Source organism: Natator depressus, chromosome 1, assembly GCF_965152275.1.
Source record: "Natator depressus isolate rNatDep1 chromosome 1, rNatDep2.hap1, whole genome shotgun sequence".
Taxonomy (NCBI): Eukaryota; Metazoa; Chordata; order Testudines; family Cheloniidae; genus Natator; species Natator depressus.
In genome coordinates, this window is record NC_134234.1 from 128,248,044 (window position 1) to 128,266,552 (window position 18,509).

The following is an 18,509-nucleotide window of genomic DNA, read 5'->3' on the forward strand; positions in this document are numbered from 1 at the left end:
TTCCAAACATATTAAGTGGCAAGACAAAATCAGCAATAAGGCTATTAATAGCCAAACCTAGTAAGTGCCTCCATCAGCCCTGTTTCAACACCTTATTGGTACTGACATATTAGGATTAGTAGCAGGGAAGACAAACCGATTGCAAAGTGTGTTTACTGAGGAATGCCACTACACAGTTGCTGATCACATGGTTGCCAAATGCTTTGGTGGCATGATAAAATTGCCAGTGAAGGACACGTACCAAACATCCAGCTAGATATCTTAAGGACCTAGCCAGAGATTGATCTGGGTGACACTTGACCTGGAAGGAGGCTACATCTCTTTGGGATTTGCCTTGATGATTACTAAGTAGGAAGCGAGGCATCCTTTGTCTGGCTCAGTTTGAAGGATTACAGTTAGGGGAAATTGTCTCATTTGATAGGAGCCTGATATGCCACAAAAAGGTGCTAATAAAATTTGCGGGTGACACAAAGTTGGGAGGTATTGCCAATATAAAGGAGGACCAGAATATCATACAAGAAGATCTGGATGACCTTGAAAAGTGGAGTAATAGAAATAGGATGAAATTTTATAGTGGAAAGTGCAAGGTCATGCACCCAGGGACTAACAAAAAGAATTTTTGCTATAAGCTGGGGACTTATCAGTTGGAAGTGACACAGGAGGAGAAAGACCTGGGTGTACTGGTTGATCACAGGATGACTATGAGCAGTCAGTGTGATGAGTCCATGAAAAAGGCTAATGCAATCCTAGCTAATGCATCAGGCGAGGTACTTCCAGCCGAGACAGGGAAGTGTTACCACCATTATACAAGGCACAATCTGGAATACTGTGTGCAATTCTGGTCTCCCATGTTTAAGAAAGATGAATTCAAACTGGAAAAGAGAAGGACTACTAGGGTCAGAAGAATGGAAAACCTACCTTATGAGGCTGAGGGGAGATATGATTGTTCTCTATAAATACATCAGAGGGATAAATACCAGGGAAGGGGAGGAGTTATTTAAGGTAAGCACCAATGTGGACACAAGAACAAATGGATATAAACTGGCCACCAACAAGTTTAGGCTTGAAATTAGACAAAAGGTTTGTAAGCATCAGAGGAGTGAAGTTCTGGAACAGCCCTTTCAAAGGGAGCAGTGGGGACAAAAAAGCTAACTGGCTTCAAGACTGAGCTTGATAAGTCTATGGAGGTATGATGAGACTGCCTACAATGGTACGTAGCTGATGTGCGACGGCTGGCAGCAAATATCTCCAATGGCTGCTGATGGGGCACTAGATGGGGAGGACTGACTTACTACAGAAAATTCTTCACCAGGTGTCTGGCTAGTGGGTCTTGTCCACATGTTCAGAGTCTAACTGATCACCATAGTTAGGGTTGGGAAGGAATTTTCCCCCAGTCAGATTGGCAGAGACCCTGAGGTTTTTTTGCCTTCCTCCGCAGCATGGGGGATGGGTCACTTGCAGGTTTAAACTAGAGTAAATGGTGGATTCTCTGTAACTTGAAGTCTTTAAATCATTATTTGAGGGCTTCAGTAACTCAGCAGAGGTTAGGGGTCTATTACAGGAGTGGGTGGGTACGGTTCTGTGGCCTGCGATGTGCAGGAGATCAGACTAGGTGATCATAATGGTTCCTTCTGGCCTTAAAATCTATGAGTCTATCAGATTAAGGGTAATAAAAGATGGCTGTATTGAATGGGATTTACTGCTGGATTAAGGGGAGTTTTCTATGTTAATTTTCTCAGTAAAAGAGGAAACCGTTAACTATACCAGAATTAAAGGGAACAGAATTTATATTCATTCATAAGAACATTAAAAGGCCGGACTTCGTCAGACCAATGGTTCTTCTAGCCCAGTGTCCTGTCTTACGACAGTGGCCAATGCCAGATGCTTCAGAGGGAATGAACAGAACAAGACAATCATGAAGTGATCCATCCCCTGTTGTCCAGTCCGAGCATCTGGCAGTTTGAGGCTTAGGGACACCCAGAGCATGGGGTTGCATCCCTGACCACCTTGGGTAATAGAATGGGGTTGCATCCTTGATTGATCCTTCATTATCCCATGGTGGCACTGCCAATGCACTTCTGTTTTGCCATAAATATCCAATATTTATCTAAGTGTGTATGTCTTACAAAAGTATTTGTAATGCTTTGGTGAGAGGCCCCTTGGAACAACTTTGTAAATGTGACATGTGCCTTGATTTTTTTTTTTAAACTCCAAGTTCAATTAAATGTATACAGCACTTTGAAAAAGTTACTAATTACAACTTATTAGAGCTTGTTCTACCTAATAAGTTCCCAGTTGGAATTCAGCAGTTATGAACTAAAGGGATCCCCAAAGGCACCTGTTTTACACTTGAAAGCTCAGAATTATTGCTGTATGGTAACACTTTCTGATATGCAACATTAGCCATGAAGGAACTGTGCAATACCATTTCTGTTATCTTGAATGGCAACAGAAGAGGAAGAATTTACATTAACTTTAGTTGGATTGTAGATACAATATAAATATTCACTAGAACTGCAACACAAGGTTATACAAAATTATATGCAAATAATAATATTAATGTAATAATATTACAGTAAGCAATATTCACCCACCTGCACTTTCAGATCCCTGGATGAAAGGCATTGCAGAAGAAAAATTACTATATTGTGCTTGACAATATTTTTCTGATACCATCCAATTAATAATTTACTGATAGTTTGGAATAGGATATTCTTAAAGATATTTAAATAGTGTACTCAGAGATACAGACTGTTTTAAATTTGCTTTAAAAAAATCCATGTAATATCTTTAAGAATTTTAGTGAGTCTTCCAATGTTCATTTATTTTTTGCTTTTTATTAAAAAACAAAAAGTGAGCTGCAGAAATGCTAGAAAAAATATTTGATCTCTGAGTTCTTGTTTGAGTTATGTTGTTATCTCAACAGTCCACTTATTAAAAAAATGAACAAACAGCACTCTAATCATTCAACCATTTAATTTTTTTTTCACATGCATAATAGAAGGAAACTTCTGATATTATTCACTGAAATAAAATACTGAAGTACCTATTTCTTATCTTCAGCATTTTTTACGTTCACTATCTTCATCAAAGACGTTTTACTGTGATTACGAGAGTAGTTTAGGGCTTCCCACAGCTAAAAGGTTATTTTTTTTCAAATTTATAATGCAATCGTTATCTCCATACAAGAGGTAAGAGCCTTTAAACTAGTGTTTCCCAGTCCAGGGGCTGGGGCAAAGTAGTGCAGGAAAGTCAAGACACAGAGGAGAACAACAGTAGGGAAAAAGAATTTTCACAACTCTGGATATGTTCCACCACACAAATTATACTTATTTGTTTGTTTATGGTAGCACTCACAATGTACTTTATACTTTCCAAAAAGAAAATACAGTCACTTTCCTGAAGAGCTCACAATCTAAAGATAGACAGAAATGGACCGGGATTAGCAGGAATGAGTATAAGATATAGGGTGGCAAAGATGGTGCTTGGTAAAACAAGGTTAAGCTACAAAACAAACAAAAATATTACTTTCGGTATTAAATCAGCAGAATTCTCTGTAGTAAAAATAATGTAAAGAGTCTTCAGAAGGACTTAGCTGTGGAGAAGATAGGGGGCCTTGTGCATAAGCTCATGAAGGCTAAAGGGGGCAATATGAAAGAATGGAAAAAACAGAAAGGTTTATGTGAGAAGCTGAAAATGGAAATACAAGGCTGTCATCATTGGGGGAGCAAAATGGATGGGGAAGAGGCTATGTGAAATGAGACAGGGGGATAAGTAGGGAGTAGCAGAGTTACAGAGGCTTACACAGCGCTCAGTTGAGCTGCAAGAGCATATGGTCGTAGGAAGCTGACAGTGGGTTCCCCCTCCTCCCCATTCCAGAAAGGGGAAGTCACAAAACAAGAGAACAACAACAACAACAAAAAAAAAACGAACACCACGAAAGTAAAACACACAAAAACAAAAAATCCAACCAGAAGATAAGAACAGGAAAGACAAAGGGCTAGACAAGGAATAGGTAGTGGTAACTGTGCCACACAATGGTATAAGGGGACAACAGCCTATCCATAACAAGGAAAATGTTGAGCACCATTGTTCTAAGCAGTCTGTTATTCCAGCAAACCAGAGCAAAACCCTTCACATGTTTGAAGCAGATTGTCTTTGCAGTTTTGCAAATGCACTGAGTGTACATGACATTATGCAGATGACAAGACTAGTATAGCTGAAGAACAGGCAAGAAGAAACATTCCTTCCACTTAGCACTGAAGAAGACAAACCAAGAGTAACCAGGGAAATTTAAAAGTAAATCATGAAAGACTTCATTGTCTTATTTTGGAAAGAAAAATCAAAAATAGATAATTTTTTACTCTACGTTTTCATTCCCTATCCCCCAATCTCCAATTAAGAACATGTTGAAATATATTAGTCCTTAGTCATATGGTGGTAAACCAAACAGTTCTGGTTCAAAGTCCTCCATAGATTTCAGCACTAGATTTGCTTCCTTTGTAAGATCTTGATTCAAATTTTCATCTGGAACCATAATCACTTGCATCCCAGCTGCCAGTGCTGCTTGAACCCCAAGTGGAGAATCTTCAAACACAAGACACTGAAAAATGAGAAAATAAAGACATAAAGGTTAAAATGTTGTAATTACTTGTATTATCACAAGAAAGGATGGCACATTATATATCGGAACACATGCAAAGTCACTTTCTTGAGCTGAGTAAATGAAGTATCTATAGGGCCTGATTGTGCATGACAGAAGTCCGTGAAAGTTTTCTAATTGATATCAATGAATGCCGAAGAACAGTGGGTCATAATGTAAATGGTTTTCAGTGCAGTTTAGTAATGTATTCTCATGAACTGGCGGGAAACTTAACATTTTCTACTCCACAAAGCATCTGGCTGCAACTGATATGCATATTTTCAATACAATAAATACAGGAGAACCTCAGAGTTAGGAATACCAGAATTATGAACTAACCAGTCAACCACACACCTTATTTGGAACTGGAAGTACACAATCAGGAAGCAGCAACAAAAAAACCAAAATCAAACATAAAAGCAAACACAGTACAGTACCGAGTTAAATGTAAACTACTAAAAAAATAAAGAGAAAGCTTTAAAAAAAAGTTTTGACAAGGTAAGGAAACTGTTTCTGTGCTCGTTTTATTTAAATTAAGATGGTTAAAAGCAGCCTTTGTCTTCTGCATAGTTAAGTTTCAAAGCTGTATTAAATCAATGTTCATTTGTAAACTTTTGAAAGAACAACCATAACATTTTGTTCAGAGTTACGAACATTTTAGAGTTATGAACAACTTCCATTCCCAAGCTGTTCGTAACTCTGAGGTTCTACTGTAGCTATATTCTCTCTAACAACACCACACACCACAAAATGTTGGACCAGATCCTCAGCTGAAGAGAGTGGAACTGTGATAAGAAAATCTGTCCCACTGCCTTTAAGCATCATGAAGAAGTCCAATAAATTATGTTCTTGTTAAGAAGTAGTTGTTAAATTCTTTTTCTTGGAAAGAAGGGATTGCTACCTCTTGCAAAACATGTAAGCACAAGTGGGTTCTGAGCACATTCAGCATGCTTAGATGAAGATTAGTGAGAAAAAATTGTCAGCACAGCTTGTTTGGATACCTGTGAGCTCTCTTAGGTTCAAGAACTGTTGCAGTTTTCGGCCCATATTACTGCTTACAACAAATTGTAAACAAGTGATATTCAAAATGCATGAGCCACTTCATATCTTTTCAGATGTGTTTTGTACTTAAAACAAGAGTTTTTTCATGGTTTTCAGTTTTTGGATAGCTGGGCTCCATTCAGAATATAGCAAACAATTTAGTAACAAAAAAATGAATGTGTGGCTCAGGAACGTAAATGCTGTGTCTTCTGCTTAACAGATATCTCAATTAGAGACACAATGAAATTAAAAACATTAAATGGGGCCTGATACAAATTATTTCATGTGGTGTGGCTTTATGTATCAATGAATGTCCATATCTGTGGTTTCAAAAGAATTCTGTTGTTAGTTTGTTCTATATTTAAACCTGAAGTCAATGGTAAAACTCTCATGGATTTCAGTGAAGCCAGGATTTCATCATATATTTGTAGCAATAATTTATCTGAATAAGCAGTGTCAGTAAACAATACAGTTAAGAATATTTGAAAGCTTTAGAAAACCGTTAGGAGCAGATATTAATATATGTGCACATCTTGTGCATCTAGAAAGGTTATTTGCATATATCTGTTTATTGCTCAGCAGAGATGTTCTAAAATTGGATATTATAATCTCTATTTTAATGCAGAAAGGGTTTAGAGGAGAGGAGAGGTCACTCAACTTGTGCAGTAGCTGTAGTTCTTCGAGATGTGTCCCCCATAAGTGCTCCACTTCAAGTATGCATGCAGCTCTTGATCCTTTGATCAGAGATTTTCTGTTAGCAGTGTCTGTCTGGCAAGCATATCCATCCTATGACTCTTCGTGCTGGATAACAAGGCTATATAGGAGTGCACGGGTGAACCACTCTTAGTTCCTTCTCCACCCAAACATCCTCCAAGAAGCAATCTGAAGCAGAGAGGAAGAAGGGTAGGTAGTGGAGCATCCATAGGACACACATTTTGAAGAACTGCAGTTATGGCAGAAGGTGAATAGCCACTTCTTCTTTGACTAGTATTCCTATGGGTGCTCTACTTCACGTGACTTTCGAGCAGTATCCCCAGATGTAGGATGGAACAGAATTCAAAACTGCAGAACCAAGAGCCGCATCAGACTTTACAGCATGGATCAGGGCGTAATGTTTCAAAAAAAAAAAAAAAGAGTTACCTGTTCCGTAACTGGTGTTCTTTGAGATGTGTTGCTCATGTCCACTTCATATTAGGTGTGTGTGCGCTCCCCATATGCACCAGTGATGGACTTTTTCCCTCAGTGGTATCCATAAGGGACCAGCTCTGGCACCCCCTGGAGTGGCACGTGCACGCCATGGTATAAGCGGTGCTGCCGGCGACCTTCACCTTCAGTTCCTTCTTGCCAGAAACTCCAATAGTGGGGAAGAAGGGCGGGTCATGGAATGGACATGAGCAAACACATCTTGAAGAACACCAGTTATTGAAAAGGTAACTGTCTTTTCTTCTTCGACTGCTTGCTCCTGTCTATTCCATATTAGGTGACTCCCAAGCAGTACCAATGGAGGCAGGTAGAAGTTCATGGGCATGTAGATTGCAGCACAGCTCTGCCGAACCCATCATCATCTCTGGCTTGCTGAGTGATCGCGTAATGTTCCGTGAACACGTGAACCGAAGACCATGTCGTGGCTCTGCAAATGTCCTGGATGGGAATGTATGCCACGAAGGCTGCCGAGAACGCCTGAGCTCTGGTCGAATGGGCCCTCACGATCGGTGGTGGTGGGACCTGTGTCAACTGGTAACAGGTCCGGATGCAGGAGGTGATCCAGTTGGAAATCCTCTACGAGGACACCGGAAGGCCCTTCAACTTATCTGCTGTAGAGATGAAAAGCTGAGTCAACCTGTGGAAGGGCTTGGTATGCTCCAGGTAAAATGCCAGGGCACGTCTGATGTCCAGCACGTGCAGCCTCCTTTCCTCACTAGTGGCATGCGGCTTGGGGCAAAAACACGGGGAGGAAGATGTCCTGATTGACATGGAAGGAGAACACCACCTTTGGCAGAAAGGTCAGATGGGGTTGCAGTTGAACTTTGTCCTTGCAGAACACAGTGTATGGTGGCTCCGATGTGAGGGCTTTGATTTCCGACACTCGTCTCACTGATGTTATCACCACAAGGAAAACGACTTTCCGTGACAGGTGGGAAAGGAAGCAGGAACCCATAGGTTCGAAGGGTGGGCCCATGAGCCTAGAGAGAACCAAGTTAAGGTCCCACTGTGGGACAGGAGCCTGAACCAGTGGGAAGAGAGTCTCTCAAGGCCTCTCAGGAATCTGACCGACATATCATGGAGAACATAGTCTGAATCTGGAACAGCGGGCGAAATGCGGAAATAGCCATCACTGCACCCGGATGGAAGAGAGGACCAGTCCCTGGTTCTTAAGATGGAGCAGGTATTCCAGGATGGATTGTAAAGGAGGAGTGCAACAGAGAGAGAACATGCTCAGATGCCCAGTGGGAGAACCTCATCCACTTGGCCAGGTAGGTTGCTCTAGTGGATGGGTTCCTGCTTTCCAAGAGGACTTGTTGGACCTCATTAGAGCAGGCCAGTTCCTCTGCATTCAACCACACAGCATCCACAGCGTGAGGTGGAGGGAGGTAAGGTTGGGGTGCAGGAGGCAGCTGTGGTCTTGTGAGAGCAGATCCAGCCGGTCGGGAAAGGGCTGGGGGCGGTCGTTGCCAGGTCCATTAGTGTGCCGAACCAATGCCAGTGCAGCCACACCGTGGCAATCATGATGAATTTGGCCTTGTCCCTCTTGACCTTTGACAGGACTCTGCTGATGATCAGGTTTGATGGGAACTCATACATCAGAGCCCCCGACCATGAGAGAAGGGAGAGAATCCTTGCCCAGCCCCTGCAGGGAACAGAACTTATGACATTTCCTGTTCTGTCTGGTGGTGAACAGGTCAACCTGGGGAGTTCCCCACCTCTGGAAGAGCACGTGGGCTACCTCTGGATGGAGCGACCACTCATGGTGAGAGGAAAAGGACATGCTGAGGCGATTTGCCAGCATATTTCTGACAGCAGGAAGATGACAGGCCTCCAGATGGATTGTGTGCTTGATGCAGAAATCCCACAGACGGAGTGCCTCTTGACAGAGAGCCAATGAATGCGCTCCCCCTTGCCTGTTGATGTAGAACATAGAGGCTGCATTGTCTGTCAACACGCTCATCACTTTGCCTGAGAGATGTGGCAGGAAGAATCTTCAGGCCAGGCGGACTGCTCTGAGCTCTGACATTTATGTGCAATGTCAGTTCCTCCGGGGACCACTTACCTTGGGTCTGCAATGCACCTTGATGCGTGCCCCAGCCAAAGTCTGAGGTATCTGACCTCAGTTCAATCGAGGAGCGTGGACTGTTGAATGGGACTCCGTCTAGGACTGCCTTGGAGTCGGTCCACCATTGCAGAGAGGTAAGTATCTCTGGCGGGATGGTGACGACTTTGTCCAGATGATCTCTGGACTGGGAATAGACCATTGACAGCCACTGTTGGAGAGGTTGCATCCTGAGTCTTGCATGGCAGACGACATATGTACAGGCTGCCATGTGTCTGAGCAACTGGAGGCATACCCGGGCCATGGTCAGAGGGAATGTGGAGACCGTTGCAATGAGATCTACCATCATCTGGAACCGGTCTTGAGGCAGGAAAGCTCTTGCGCAGGTAGAGTTGAGCACTATTCCAATGAACTCTATCCTTTGCACCGGAACTAATGTTGACTTCTTGTCGTTCACCAATAGGCCCCGGGACCGGCATGTGACCTGTAGTACCATGACATCCCATTGGACTTGAGATCTGCAGCGGCCTTTGACCAGCCAGTCATTGAGATACGGGTATATTTGAATATCCTGACACCTGAGTAAGCTGCTACCACCTATATGCACTTGGGAAACACCCTCGGTGCTGTCACTAGCCGAAAGGGAGGACTGCAAACTGGCAGTGGTTTGATCCCACCGTGAAGCCTAGGAAGCATCTGTGTCCTTGGAAGATTGCTATATGAAAGTACGCATCCTTCAAGTCAAGGGCGGCATACTAGTCTCCTGGATCCAGGGAAAGGATGACGGAGGCCAGGGAGACCATGTGGAACTTCTTTAGGTATTTATTGAGGTCTCGCAGGTCCCGGATGGGTTTTAGACTGCCTTTGGGATTAGAAAGTACTGGGAATAGAACCCTTTGTTCCTGTACTTGAGAGGGAATTTCCGCCACCGTTCCCAGCTGCAGCAGGCCCTTCACCTCCTGTGCGAGGAGTCTTTCATGAGAAGGGTCCCTGAAGAGGGACAGGGAAGAGGGGTAGGGGTAGAAAGAAACTGGAGGGTATAACCCTCCGCCACGGTGTTGAGGACTCAGCGTTCTGACGTTATAGTGGTCCATGTAGGGAGAAATAAAGAAAGGCAACTGGAAAAGCATAGGGAAGAAGGATCCAGGGTACAGGCTGGTTGGTCGCCCAAAATGCACGCTGCCTGTTGCGGGTGGAGCTTGACTGGGTGGAGGGCTGAGGTTGGTGGCCTTGACGCCGCTTGTAGCCTTTGCTCTTCTTATGAGCAGGCTCCGGCATAGGTTGGCTCCCTTGGCCCTAGGGTAGTTGTGATTTAAAGTGTTTATGGGCTGGACCTCGGAAGTAGAGCCCTAGAGTTTTTAATGTGGTGTGGGAGTGCAACTTTGTGTCTGTATGGTTTGCTGGACCTCAATCCACAAGCTGGAGAGAGTCAACCAGGATACCCTCCGCATGGAGATGGCTGATGCCATATAGGAGTCACGGAGTCCACTGCGTCCGAGGCTGCCTGGAGGGCTGCTCTGGCTGCAGTCCTGCCCTCCTTCAGGATTGCCAAGAACTCCTTCTTGGTGTCCTCGTGAAATTGATCCTCGAACCTGGCCATGGCTTGCCACATATTGAAGTCATAGTGGCCAAGGAGAGCTTGGTGGTTAGTGACTCTCAACTGGAAGCTGGAGGAAGAATAAAGCAGAGGACATCGAACAAAGAGTCCGATGGTTCCTCCAGCTCCTCAGCATGGATCCCCAAGTGGGAGGTGACGCGTTTCAAAAGTTCCTGATACGCCTCAGCGTCATCTTGTGGAACTGGGGAGGGGAGGCAGTAATCTCCTCATCAGGGACAAGGAGGACAAGGCTGGTACTGTGGGCTCCACCGCCTCCGGGGGTAGTCTTAGCGGCTGTTCCTTGGGGTCCAGTTGAACCAGAGGGGTTCCCTCTCCCAGGATGACTGTCTCCGGAGAGGGGTGAGACACCATGGCTAACGGTTTGTCCAAGGCCCCTGCCACAGATTTGGGCACTTGCCCAGGCTGGGTAAAACCCCAGAGGTTCCAAGGGTACCAAGCGGCAGGCCACTGGCCCTGGGGCCACAGAGCAGTAGGAGGTACTTCTGATGAGGCGATTACCGATGGTGCCAGGACTTGACCCACTGGCAAAGACTCCTGTCCGGTGCTGGAGTCCGAAGTGGGAGGGTGGGGGAAGGGTGGGGTTTGCTCTTGGGCGACCACGAGCAGGTACATGGGCAGCTTCGCTCACTACAGTGCCAAGTACTGTGGCACGATTGGGATATCCCCCATTGTCGTGAATCCCTATCCCGAAGGCTGATAGTGTTCAGCGGATCGGCCACAACGCTCTGGCGATCTACGTCTCCCGCTGCCTGATCAGTCCCGAGACCTGGAATGGAGCCACCCATCTTGGCTCACCTCCTGCCCTCTCCTTGCCCTTGCGGGACATTTTCTTCTATTGCTTGGCAGGTGCTGGGGAGGGCGATTGTTGCCGGTCCATCGATGGCACTGGGGGTGAGGGCACTCCACACCGATGCTGTGGTGCTGGGAGCAGAGTCAGCCCTTACTTGCTCCGGTGCCAGGGTTACCACCAACTCCATTAGGAGCACTCTGAGACAGATGTCTCAATCCTTCTCCATCTGAGGTTTGAAGGCCTTACAAATTTGACACTTGTCGGTTATGTGAGACTCTCCCAGGCACCTCAGACCAAGTGCTAAATGGGTCGCTGATGGGCATAGGTTTTCTGAAGGAATTGCAGGGTTTAAAGCCTGGGGACTGGGGCATGCTAACTTTTTATCTAACACTAAGGGTTTTCTAAAACTATTCAACTTTTTTTTCCCAGGAAAAGTTTAACTACTTAGCAAGCAAGAAAGCTAGCCTAAGCAGCAGATGTACCAGCACTGTAACTGGCTGCAAGAAGGAACTGAGGGTGGAGTGGGCTGGCAGTGTCTTTTGTACTGCATCATGCACACGCCACTCCAGGGGGCACTAGAGCTGGTACCCTACGGATTCCACTGAAGGAAATACTTCTGGCACTGGTACATGCGGCAAGCACACACAACTAATATGGAATGCACATGAGCAAGCACTCGAAGAACAACGTATGTATTGAAGCCCATGTAGCGGTCTACATATTTCAGATATTGGTACATTCTTCAGTAATGCTGTACAAGTTGCCTGCGATTTGATTCAATGTGCTTTTACCCTTTGTGGGGGATGAATGCCCATAGTTTTCTGGATGTATTATCACTTGTTATGAGACTCTCAGCAGTCTCTGATTAGAGATCAAGGACCCCATGGATCTATCTACAAAGGAAATGAAGAACCTAGGTGACTTCCTAAATTGCTTGATTCTATCTAAGTAGAAAGACATTGCCCTTTTAACATCCAAGGTATGTAAGCAGGATTCTTGTAGAGAACGACAGTTTTGGGAAAAAAACATTGCAGATGAATGGACTGATTAAGATGGAAACTTAGGTAAGAATTTAGGGTGTGGACATAAAAAGTCCTTGTCCTTAAAGAACACCAAAAAGGGGTGGGGAACATACCATCAAGGCTCCAATCTTCCCAACCTTACAGGTCGACGTGATGGCTACTAAAAGACGGTCTTCATCAATAAATGAAACAAAGAATAGGCTGTCATCGGTTCAAACAGAGGTTGCATAAGGAAACAGAGTATGAGGTTGAGGTCCCAGGTAAAGGCAGGGTCTCTACTTTGCACATAGAGATTACCCAAACCGTTAATAAACCTAAATGATACAGGGTGAGCAAATATGGAAAATCCTTCTACCAGAGGATGAAAGGCTGATATTGCAGCAAAATAGACCTTAATCTAACTAACGGATAACCCCGATTTCTTTAGATCCAAGAGGTAATCCAGGATGACTATTGGTGGCAATGAATCAGGCAGGATGCAGTGACGATAACACCAATGGAAGAATCTCTTCCATTTCTGTACATAAGTAGCACACATTTATCTTTCTACTATTTAGTAATACCTGTTGTACTTTCATAATACAGGAGGATTCTAACTCTGAAGCATTGAGGAGCTATGCCTTGAGGCAGAGGACTGCTAGATTGGGATGAAGCATGCAACCTGAATCCTATGACAGGAGATGAGGGATGTTTGGGAGCTTCAACGATGGTTGGACACACAGGTGAAGCAAGGAAGGGTATCAAGCTTGTCTCGGCCAGGATGGCACTATAAGGATAATTCTGTCTCTGTCCTGTCTCATCTTGTTCATCAAATATCAGCAGTGTTAAATGAAACACATAGAACAAACCTTTCTTCCAAAGATAAAAGAAAGGCACCTCCCAAAGAGTGGTGGCCCAGACCCCCTCTTGAGCAGAAAAGAGGACTATTACTATTCCTGGAGATGGTGAAGAGATCCACCTCTGGCAGTCCCCAATTTAGGACTATAATGTGGAGAATTTGGGTGTCTAATTTCCATTCATAATCCTTTGAGAAGTATCTGCTGAGGACATTGGCTGTGGTGTTCTGAATACCTGGGAGGTAGACCGCTAACATTTGGATCTGATGAGCTATGCACCAATTCCATACTTTCACAGCTTCAGTGCACAGGGAGAGGGTTCTTGCTCCTCCCTTCTTGTTGATGTAGAACATACAGGTTGTGTTGTCCATCATGACCTTAATTAATTTGCCCCTGATAAGGGCTAGGAAATGAAGACAAGCACTCCTGACAGCCCTGAACTCCAACGGTCTAATGTGAAGGCTGGACTCTGAGTCCATCTGCCCTCAGTCATGAGCGGATTGTGGTGGGCTCCCTATCCCATCAGTGATGCATCTGTTGTCAGAGTTACTGATGGGACTGGGTGACAGAAAAGGGATGTCTACACAGATGTTGAGTTGATTCTTCCACCAGTCTAAGGAGCTCCTCACCTGTAGAGAAACCACCACCTGTCTGTCCAATGTTTGTCTAACTGGAGAACAGATCATTCTGAGCCAACCCTGATAGCAGGGGAGATGTAGCCTTGCATGATTGCTCACGAAGGTGCAAGCCAGACATGCCAAGCTTGTGGGGAGAAAATGCAGAAATTGGGCTTGTTTTTGGCTTAATTGGCTTGTGAGTTGCTTGTTGGCTAGTTTTCGGCTTGTAGCATGTTGCTTGTCTGGCTTGTAGCTTGTCGTAGCTTGTTTCTTTCTTTTTTTTTTTTTGACAGCTCCTGGCAAGCCGGGGCAAGGGGAGGAAGAGAGTCAGGGGTGCACAGCAGGTCCACCATAGTCCCAGACTGCACGCCGGGGGATCTAGTCACAGAGTGTTGGGGTTCTTAAGGATTGGCTTGTTTTGAAATGGGATTAGCTTGAATTTGGGCTCATTGTGAAAGTTGGGGTGCTTATTTACCACATGAAAGTTGGCAACTGTGGTGCAAGCTGCCATGTGTCCCAGCAGTCGAAGACAGTTTGTTATTGTGGTTTGAGGGCTTCCCTGACTTGCCTATACCAGACCTGGCAAGGTTTGAATCTGTCTGAGGGAAAGTAGGGTCTGGCTCTCAATGAGTCCAAATATGCCCCCATGAACTCTATTCTCTGTACAGGGGTTAATGTGACTTTTTTACATTCAGCTGCAGAACCAACTCCTGGAACAGAGCAAGGGCCATCTGAGTGGAAGACAGCACTTCTTCATAGGAGCGGCCCTTCAGTAGACAGTTGTTGAGGTATGGGAAAATTAGAATTGATTTTTGTCAAAAGTCAGCAGCCACTACTCCCAGGACCTTTGAGAACACATGTGGTGCCAACGAAAAGCCGAAGGGAAGCACTCGGTATCAGGCATGGTCATGGCCTATAGGTATTGAAACATAGGTATTTCCTGTCCAATGAGAGTATCATTATATGGAAATAAGCATCTTTTAGATCAAAGGCCAAAACTCAATCCCCTTTCTCTAGTGAACTCATTATAGCTGCCAGTGTCACTATCCTGAACTTCTGAGACTTCATGAACTTGTTTAGAAGTCTTAGATCTAAGATCAGTCTCCACTCTCTGTACCTCTTTGGCATGATGAAATACTTCAAGTAAAATCCCTTGTCCTTGTGAGGAGGAGGAACCAACTCTATTGCTTCTCATTAAAGGTGAGCATTCAGGTCTCAAAAGAAGCTTATGAGAGGGATCTCTGAAGAGAGACGTAGGACATATGGACGGGAGGGAATGATGTAAAATGGATGGTGTAGTCCAATGTTATGACCTCTATGATTCATTTGTCTGTAGTGATCCACCTCGAAGCATGTTGGATGTAGGCTACTAGGTCTCCAAAGTGGGTAAAGTGGACTAATGAACATAACTGTAACAACAGAAGTATGGGGAGATTTGAATCCTCAACCAATCTATCAAAACTGTTGCTTTGAAGAAGATGGCTGGGTGGTATTGGAGGGTGGTTGGGCGCCCCTCTTTCTCTGAAATCTATTTGTCTGGCATGTTTGGTGGATCTATGGAGCCGGAAAACAGAGCAGGATGTGTTGTCTGGGCAGACTGTGACCTACTAAACCTTCTCTTAGTTGCAGGTGTATACATGCCCATGGATTGTAAAGTAAGGCCTAGAGTCCTTTAGAGTGTGCAAGGACGCATCTGTGGGTTCTGAGAACAGTTTACAATTGTTGAAGCTCCCCCACAGTGTTCTGTATTTCTCTCAGAATCCCTGAGAGATGGAGCCATGATGCCTTGTGCATAGAGATGGATCTACCAGTTTTGCCTGCAGCATTTAAGGACTCTTGAAGAGCAGTTCTGGCCACCAATTGTCCCTCTGAGATGGACTCTATATTCCTGTGGCAGATAGTCAATAAAAGCCATGAACCTTTTGTTTTTGTAAATTTATATTTGCCCATGACCTCCTGATAGTTCACAATCCTGAATTGCAGGGTTGCTGACACGTAGGCCTTTCACCCAAAGAGATCCAGCCCCTTCCGGCTCCTATCATATAGGGTAGACTTAGCAAAGTGCTGCCTGCCCTTATCATTTACTGCATTTACCACCAGGCAGTTAGGTGAAGGATGGGAGAACAAAAAAAGTCATTTGAAGGAGTATCCTTAGTGGGAACATAATACTTTTTATTCGCCTGTTAACACACGCATGGAATAGTGGCAGGTGTCCACCACAGCATTTTAGCCAGGTCTAGAAGCAGTTCAATGATGGGTAACACCACCCTGGAGGGTGTTGCTGACTGCAAGATATCCAACAGTTTGTGTTGTGAATCCTTGACATGTTTGAGAATAATTGAAGAGTGTCATCTACCCTCTTTATGAGGTCTCGAAACTGCCAAAAATCAGCAGCCATAGATGGTGGCGGACAAATAACTGCCTTGTCCAGGGACAAGGATGAAATAGGTGTTTGAGGGTTGGCCTCTTTATCCACCCTAGATTCCTGCTTCTCAAACGCCTCCTCCTGTGGAGGGGGGTGGTTGGGGAAGAAAGGGCTGTACAACTCTAGCCTCCCTGTTGGATGGTATTAGTGGTCTGGCAAATTGTCATTGATCGGCAGCACAGGGGTACCAGTATGGCTATTGTGGGGATTCATAAGGAAGTGGGGTGGCATGCAGAGTTGGTTCCACCACATTTGATAATGTGCCTGATCCTCTCTATGATCTTCAGAGAATGGGTTCATGAAGGGATATACTGGAGAACCTTGAACAGGGATGGAAACTTCCAGTCAGTCTCTTTCATCCTCCTCCATCTCATCCAAAAGAGAAGCACCCTCAGAAAACAGAAGAGAGTCCTGCGGTACCAGAGGATGGGAGTCCAGAGATAAGAGTCTTGGAACCCATGGGGAGCTGGGACTCCGGTGCATCTGTTATCGAGAGGTCCTTAGTCTATCTGGACTCCTGCGGTATTCAATCAGGGATTGGTAGAGACATAGTAGTCAAGGCCATGGCCACTGAAGCTGCCTGCTGATGGTGTATGTACTGAAGTCGATGCTGGTGTTTGGCATCGTTGCTTGCTGGGTGCTGCTAGCATGGGTACAAACAGCTGGGCTGAATGCATAGGTACTGAGGGTTAGGCTGAACTTGATGGTGCTGGTCCCAAGTGTCTATGCTTGCCCTCCTTACTGGTATAGCATACTGAGGACTTATCAGAGCCATGTCTCTCCTTTGTGCTACGGGCCTTTACAGCCCCGCCGGTATCAAAGGAGGAGTTCTCCAACTCAGTGGTACTGAGTCGAGAGGTCATGGCTTCAAAGATGGTAGATCTCGCTGGAGACTGGACCTTTTTTGGAGCTGGCTCCTTAAGGTTAGAGTCCATGCTCCTGTTTTTGGAAGACTTCTCTGAAGCTGCCAAAGTCTCCCTTTTCTTAGGGGAAGCCACTGCCAAAGAGCTAGATCTGTCCAGAGACAGATGTATAGGGAGGTTGGACTCAGAAGATGGCCAAAGGGAGCATTCCATCATTAGCAGTCTGAATTTCATCTCTTTTTTCCTTGCCTTAGCCTTGAAGGCCAGGCAGAAGCTGAACTTCTGGGAGCTGTGGGACTCCCCCATGCAACAGACACACTTAGGCCTGGCCTACAGTATAGATTTAGGTTGACATAAGGCAGCCTTGTTCCCGCCAAAGCAAGTGCCCTACTACATCGACATAATAATTGTACCTCCACGAGAAGGGTAGAGCTTATGTTAGTGTAGTTAGGGCAAGGTAGTTTCTATGCAGACACTGCATTACTCACATCAGCTGTTGGCTGTCATTCTTGTCAAACTGACAAAGCCGGGCTGTCACTGGGGCGGATGGGGGGGCTCTACTAGAGCACACTGCACCCAGGCTCACATCTGGGCTGCCTTCACCCCGCTTGGAGCTCAGCTGCCTGCTCCCCATGGGGAGCCTGGCTGTTGCCCAGAAGCTCCCAGATCCCTGCTCGGAGCCCAGGAGCCATCTGGACTCCAGGCATGGGAGGGGAGGTGGCAGTCACACTCTTGGTGGCAGGGAGAAAGGAGCCGGGGGGGGCATCCAGGGTCCCAGTGGTGGGGAGGCAAGAGCCCAGAGGGGCAGCTGGGCTCCGAGAAGTGGGGAGCCAAGAGCCCTGTGGCAGACAGGCTCCCAGAGGTGGGGAGGCGAGAGCCCAGAGGGGCAGCCGGGCTTCCCATGCCAGGAACAGGGAGCCGAGAGCCACGGGTTGCAGCTAGGCTTCTGGTGGCAGAAACCCGAGAGCCTGGAGGGGCAACCAGTCTCCCTGTAGGCAGGGATTGGAAAGCCGACAGCCCAGAAGCAGGCGGGCTCTTGGCGGGGGCTGTGTGAGGAGCTGAGAGCCCAGGCTCTCAGCCCCTCGCACTGCCCCTCTTAAGTTGGTGGAAGAGCTCCTGGTGAAGATGTGCATCACCGACAGAAGGAGGGTAGTGTGGACATCAACCACTGCAGTAATTACATAGGTCAGCTGAAGTTTCTAGTGTAGACATTCCCTGACTGTGGCCATCACTCACAGGAATAGCCTTATGGCAGGAGAGGCAACATTTGAAACCTGGTGAGGCAGAAATGCTCTGTCAGAAACAAAATTAGTTTCCCTGAGGGCAAAGAGGAGATAAAACATTCCCCTCACTATTTATCTAGCTAATTCTAATGATAAAACTATCT

The 18,509-nt window shown here is 45.6% G+C and overlaps 1 protein-coding gene across 1 annotated transcript in view; it reads right to left on the minus strand.

Annotated features, from left to right (window-relative positions):
* Positions 1-3,323: 3,323 nt before the first annotated feature.
* The window catches only part of PUDP (pseudouridine 5'-phosphatase), a 138,021-nt gene continuing 122,835 nt past the window's right edge, over positions 3,324-18,509 (minus strand). Inside the window, exon 4 of the mRNA XM_074966414.1 lies at positions 3,324-4,603. Coding sequence (XP_074822515.1) covers positions 4,427-4,603 — 177 coding nt within the window. The 3' untranslated portion in view covers positions 3,324-4,426. The remainder of the gene's footprint in view (positions 4,604-18,509) is intronic.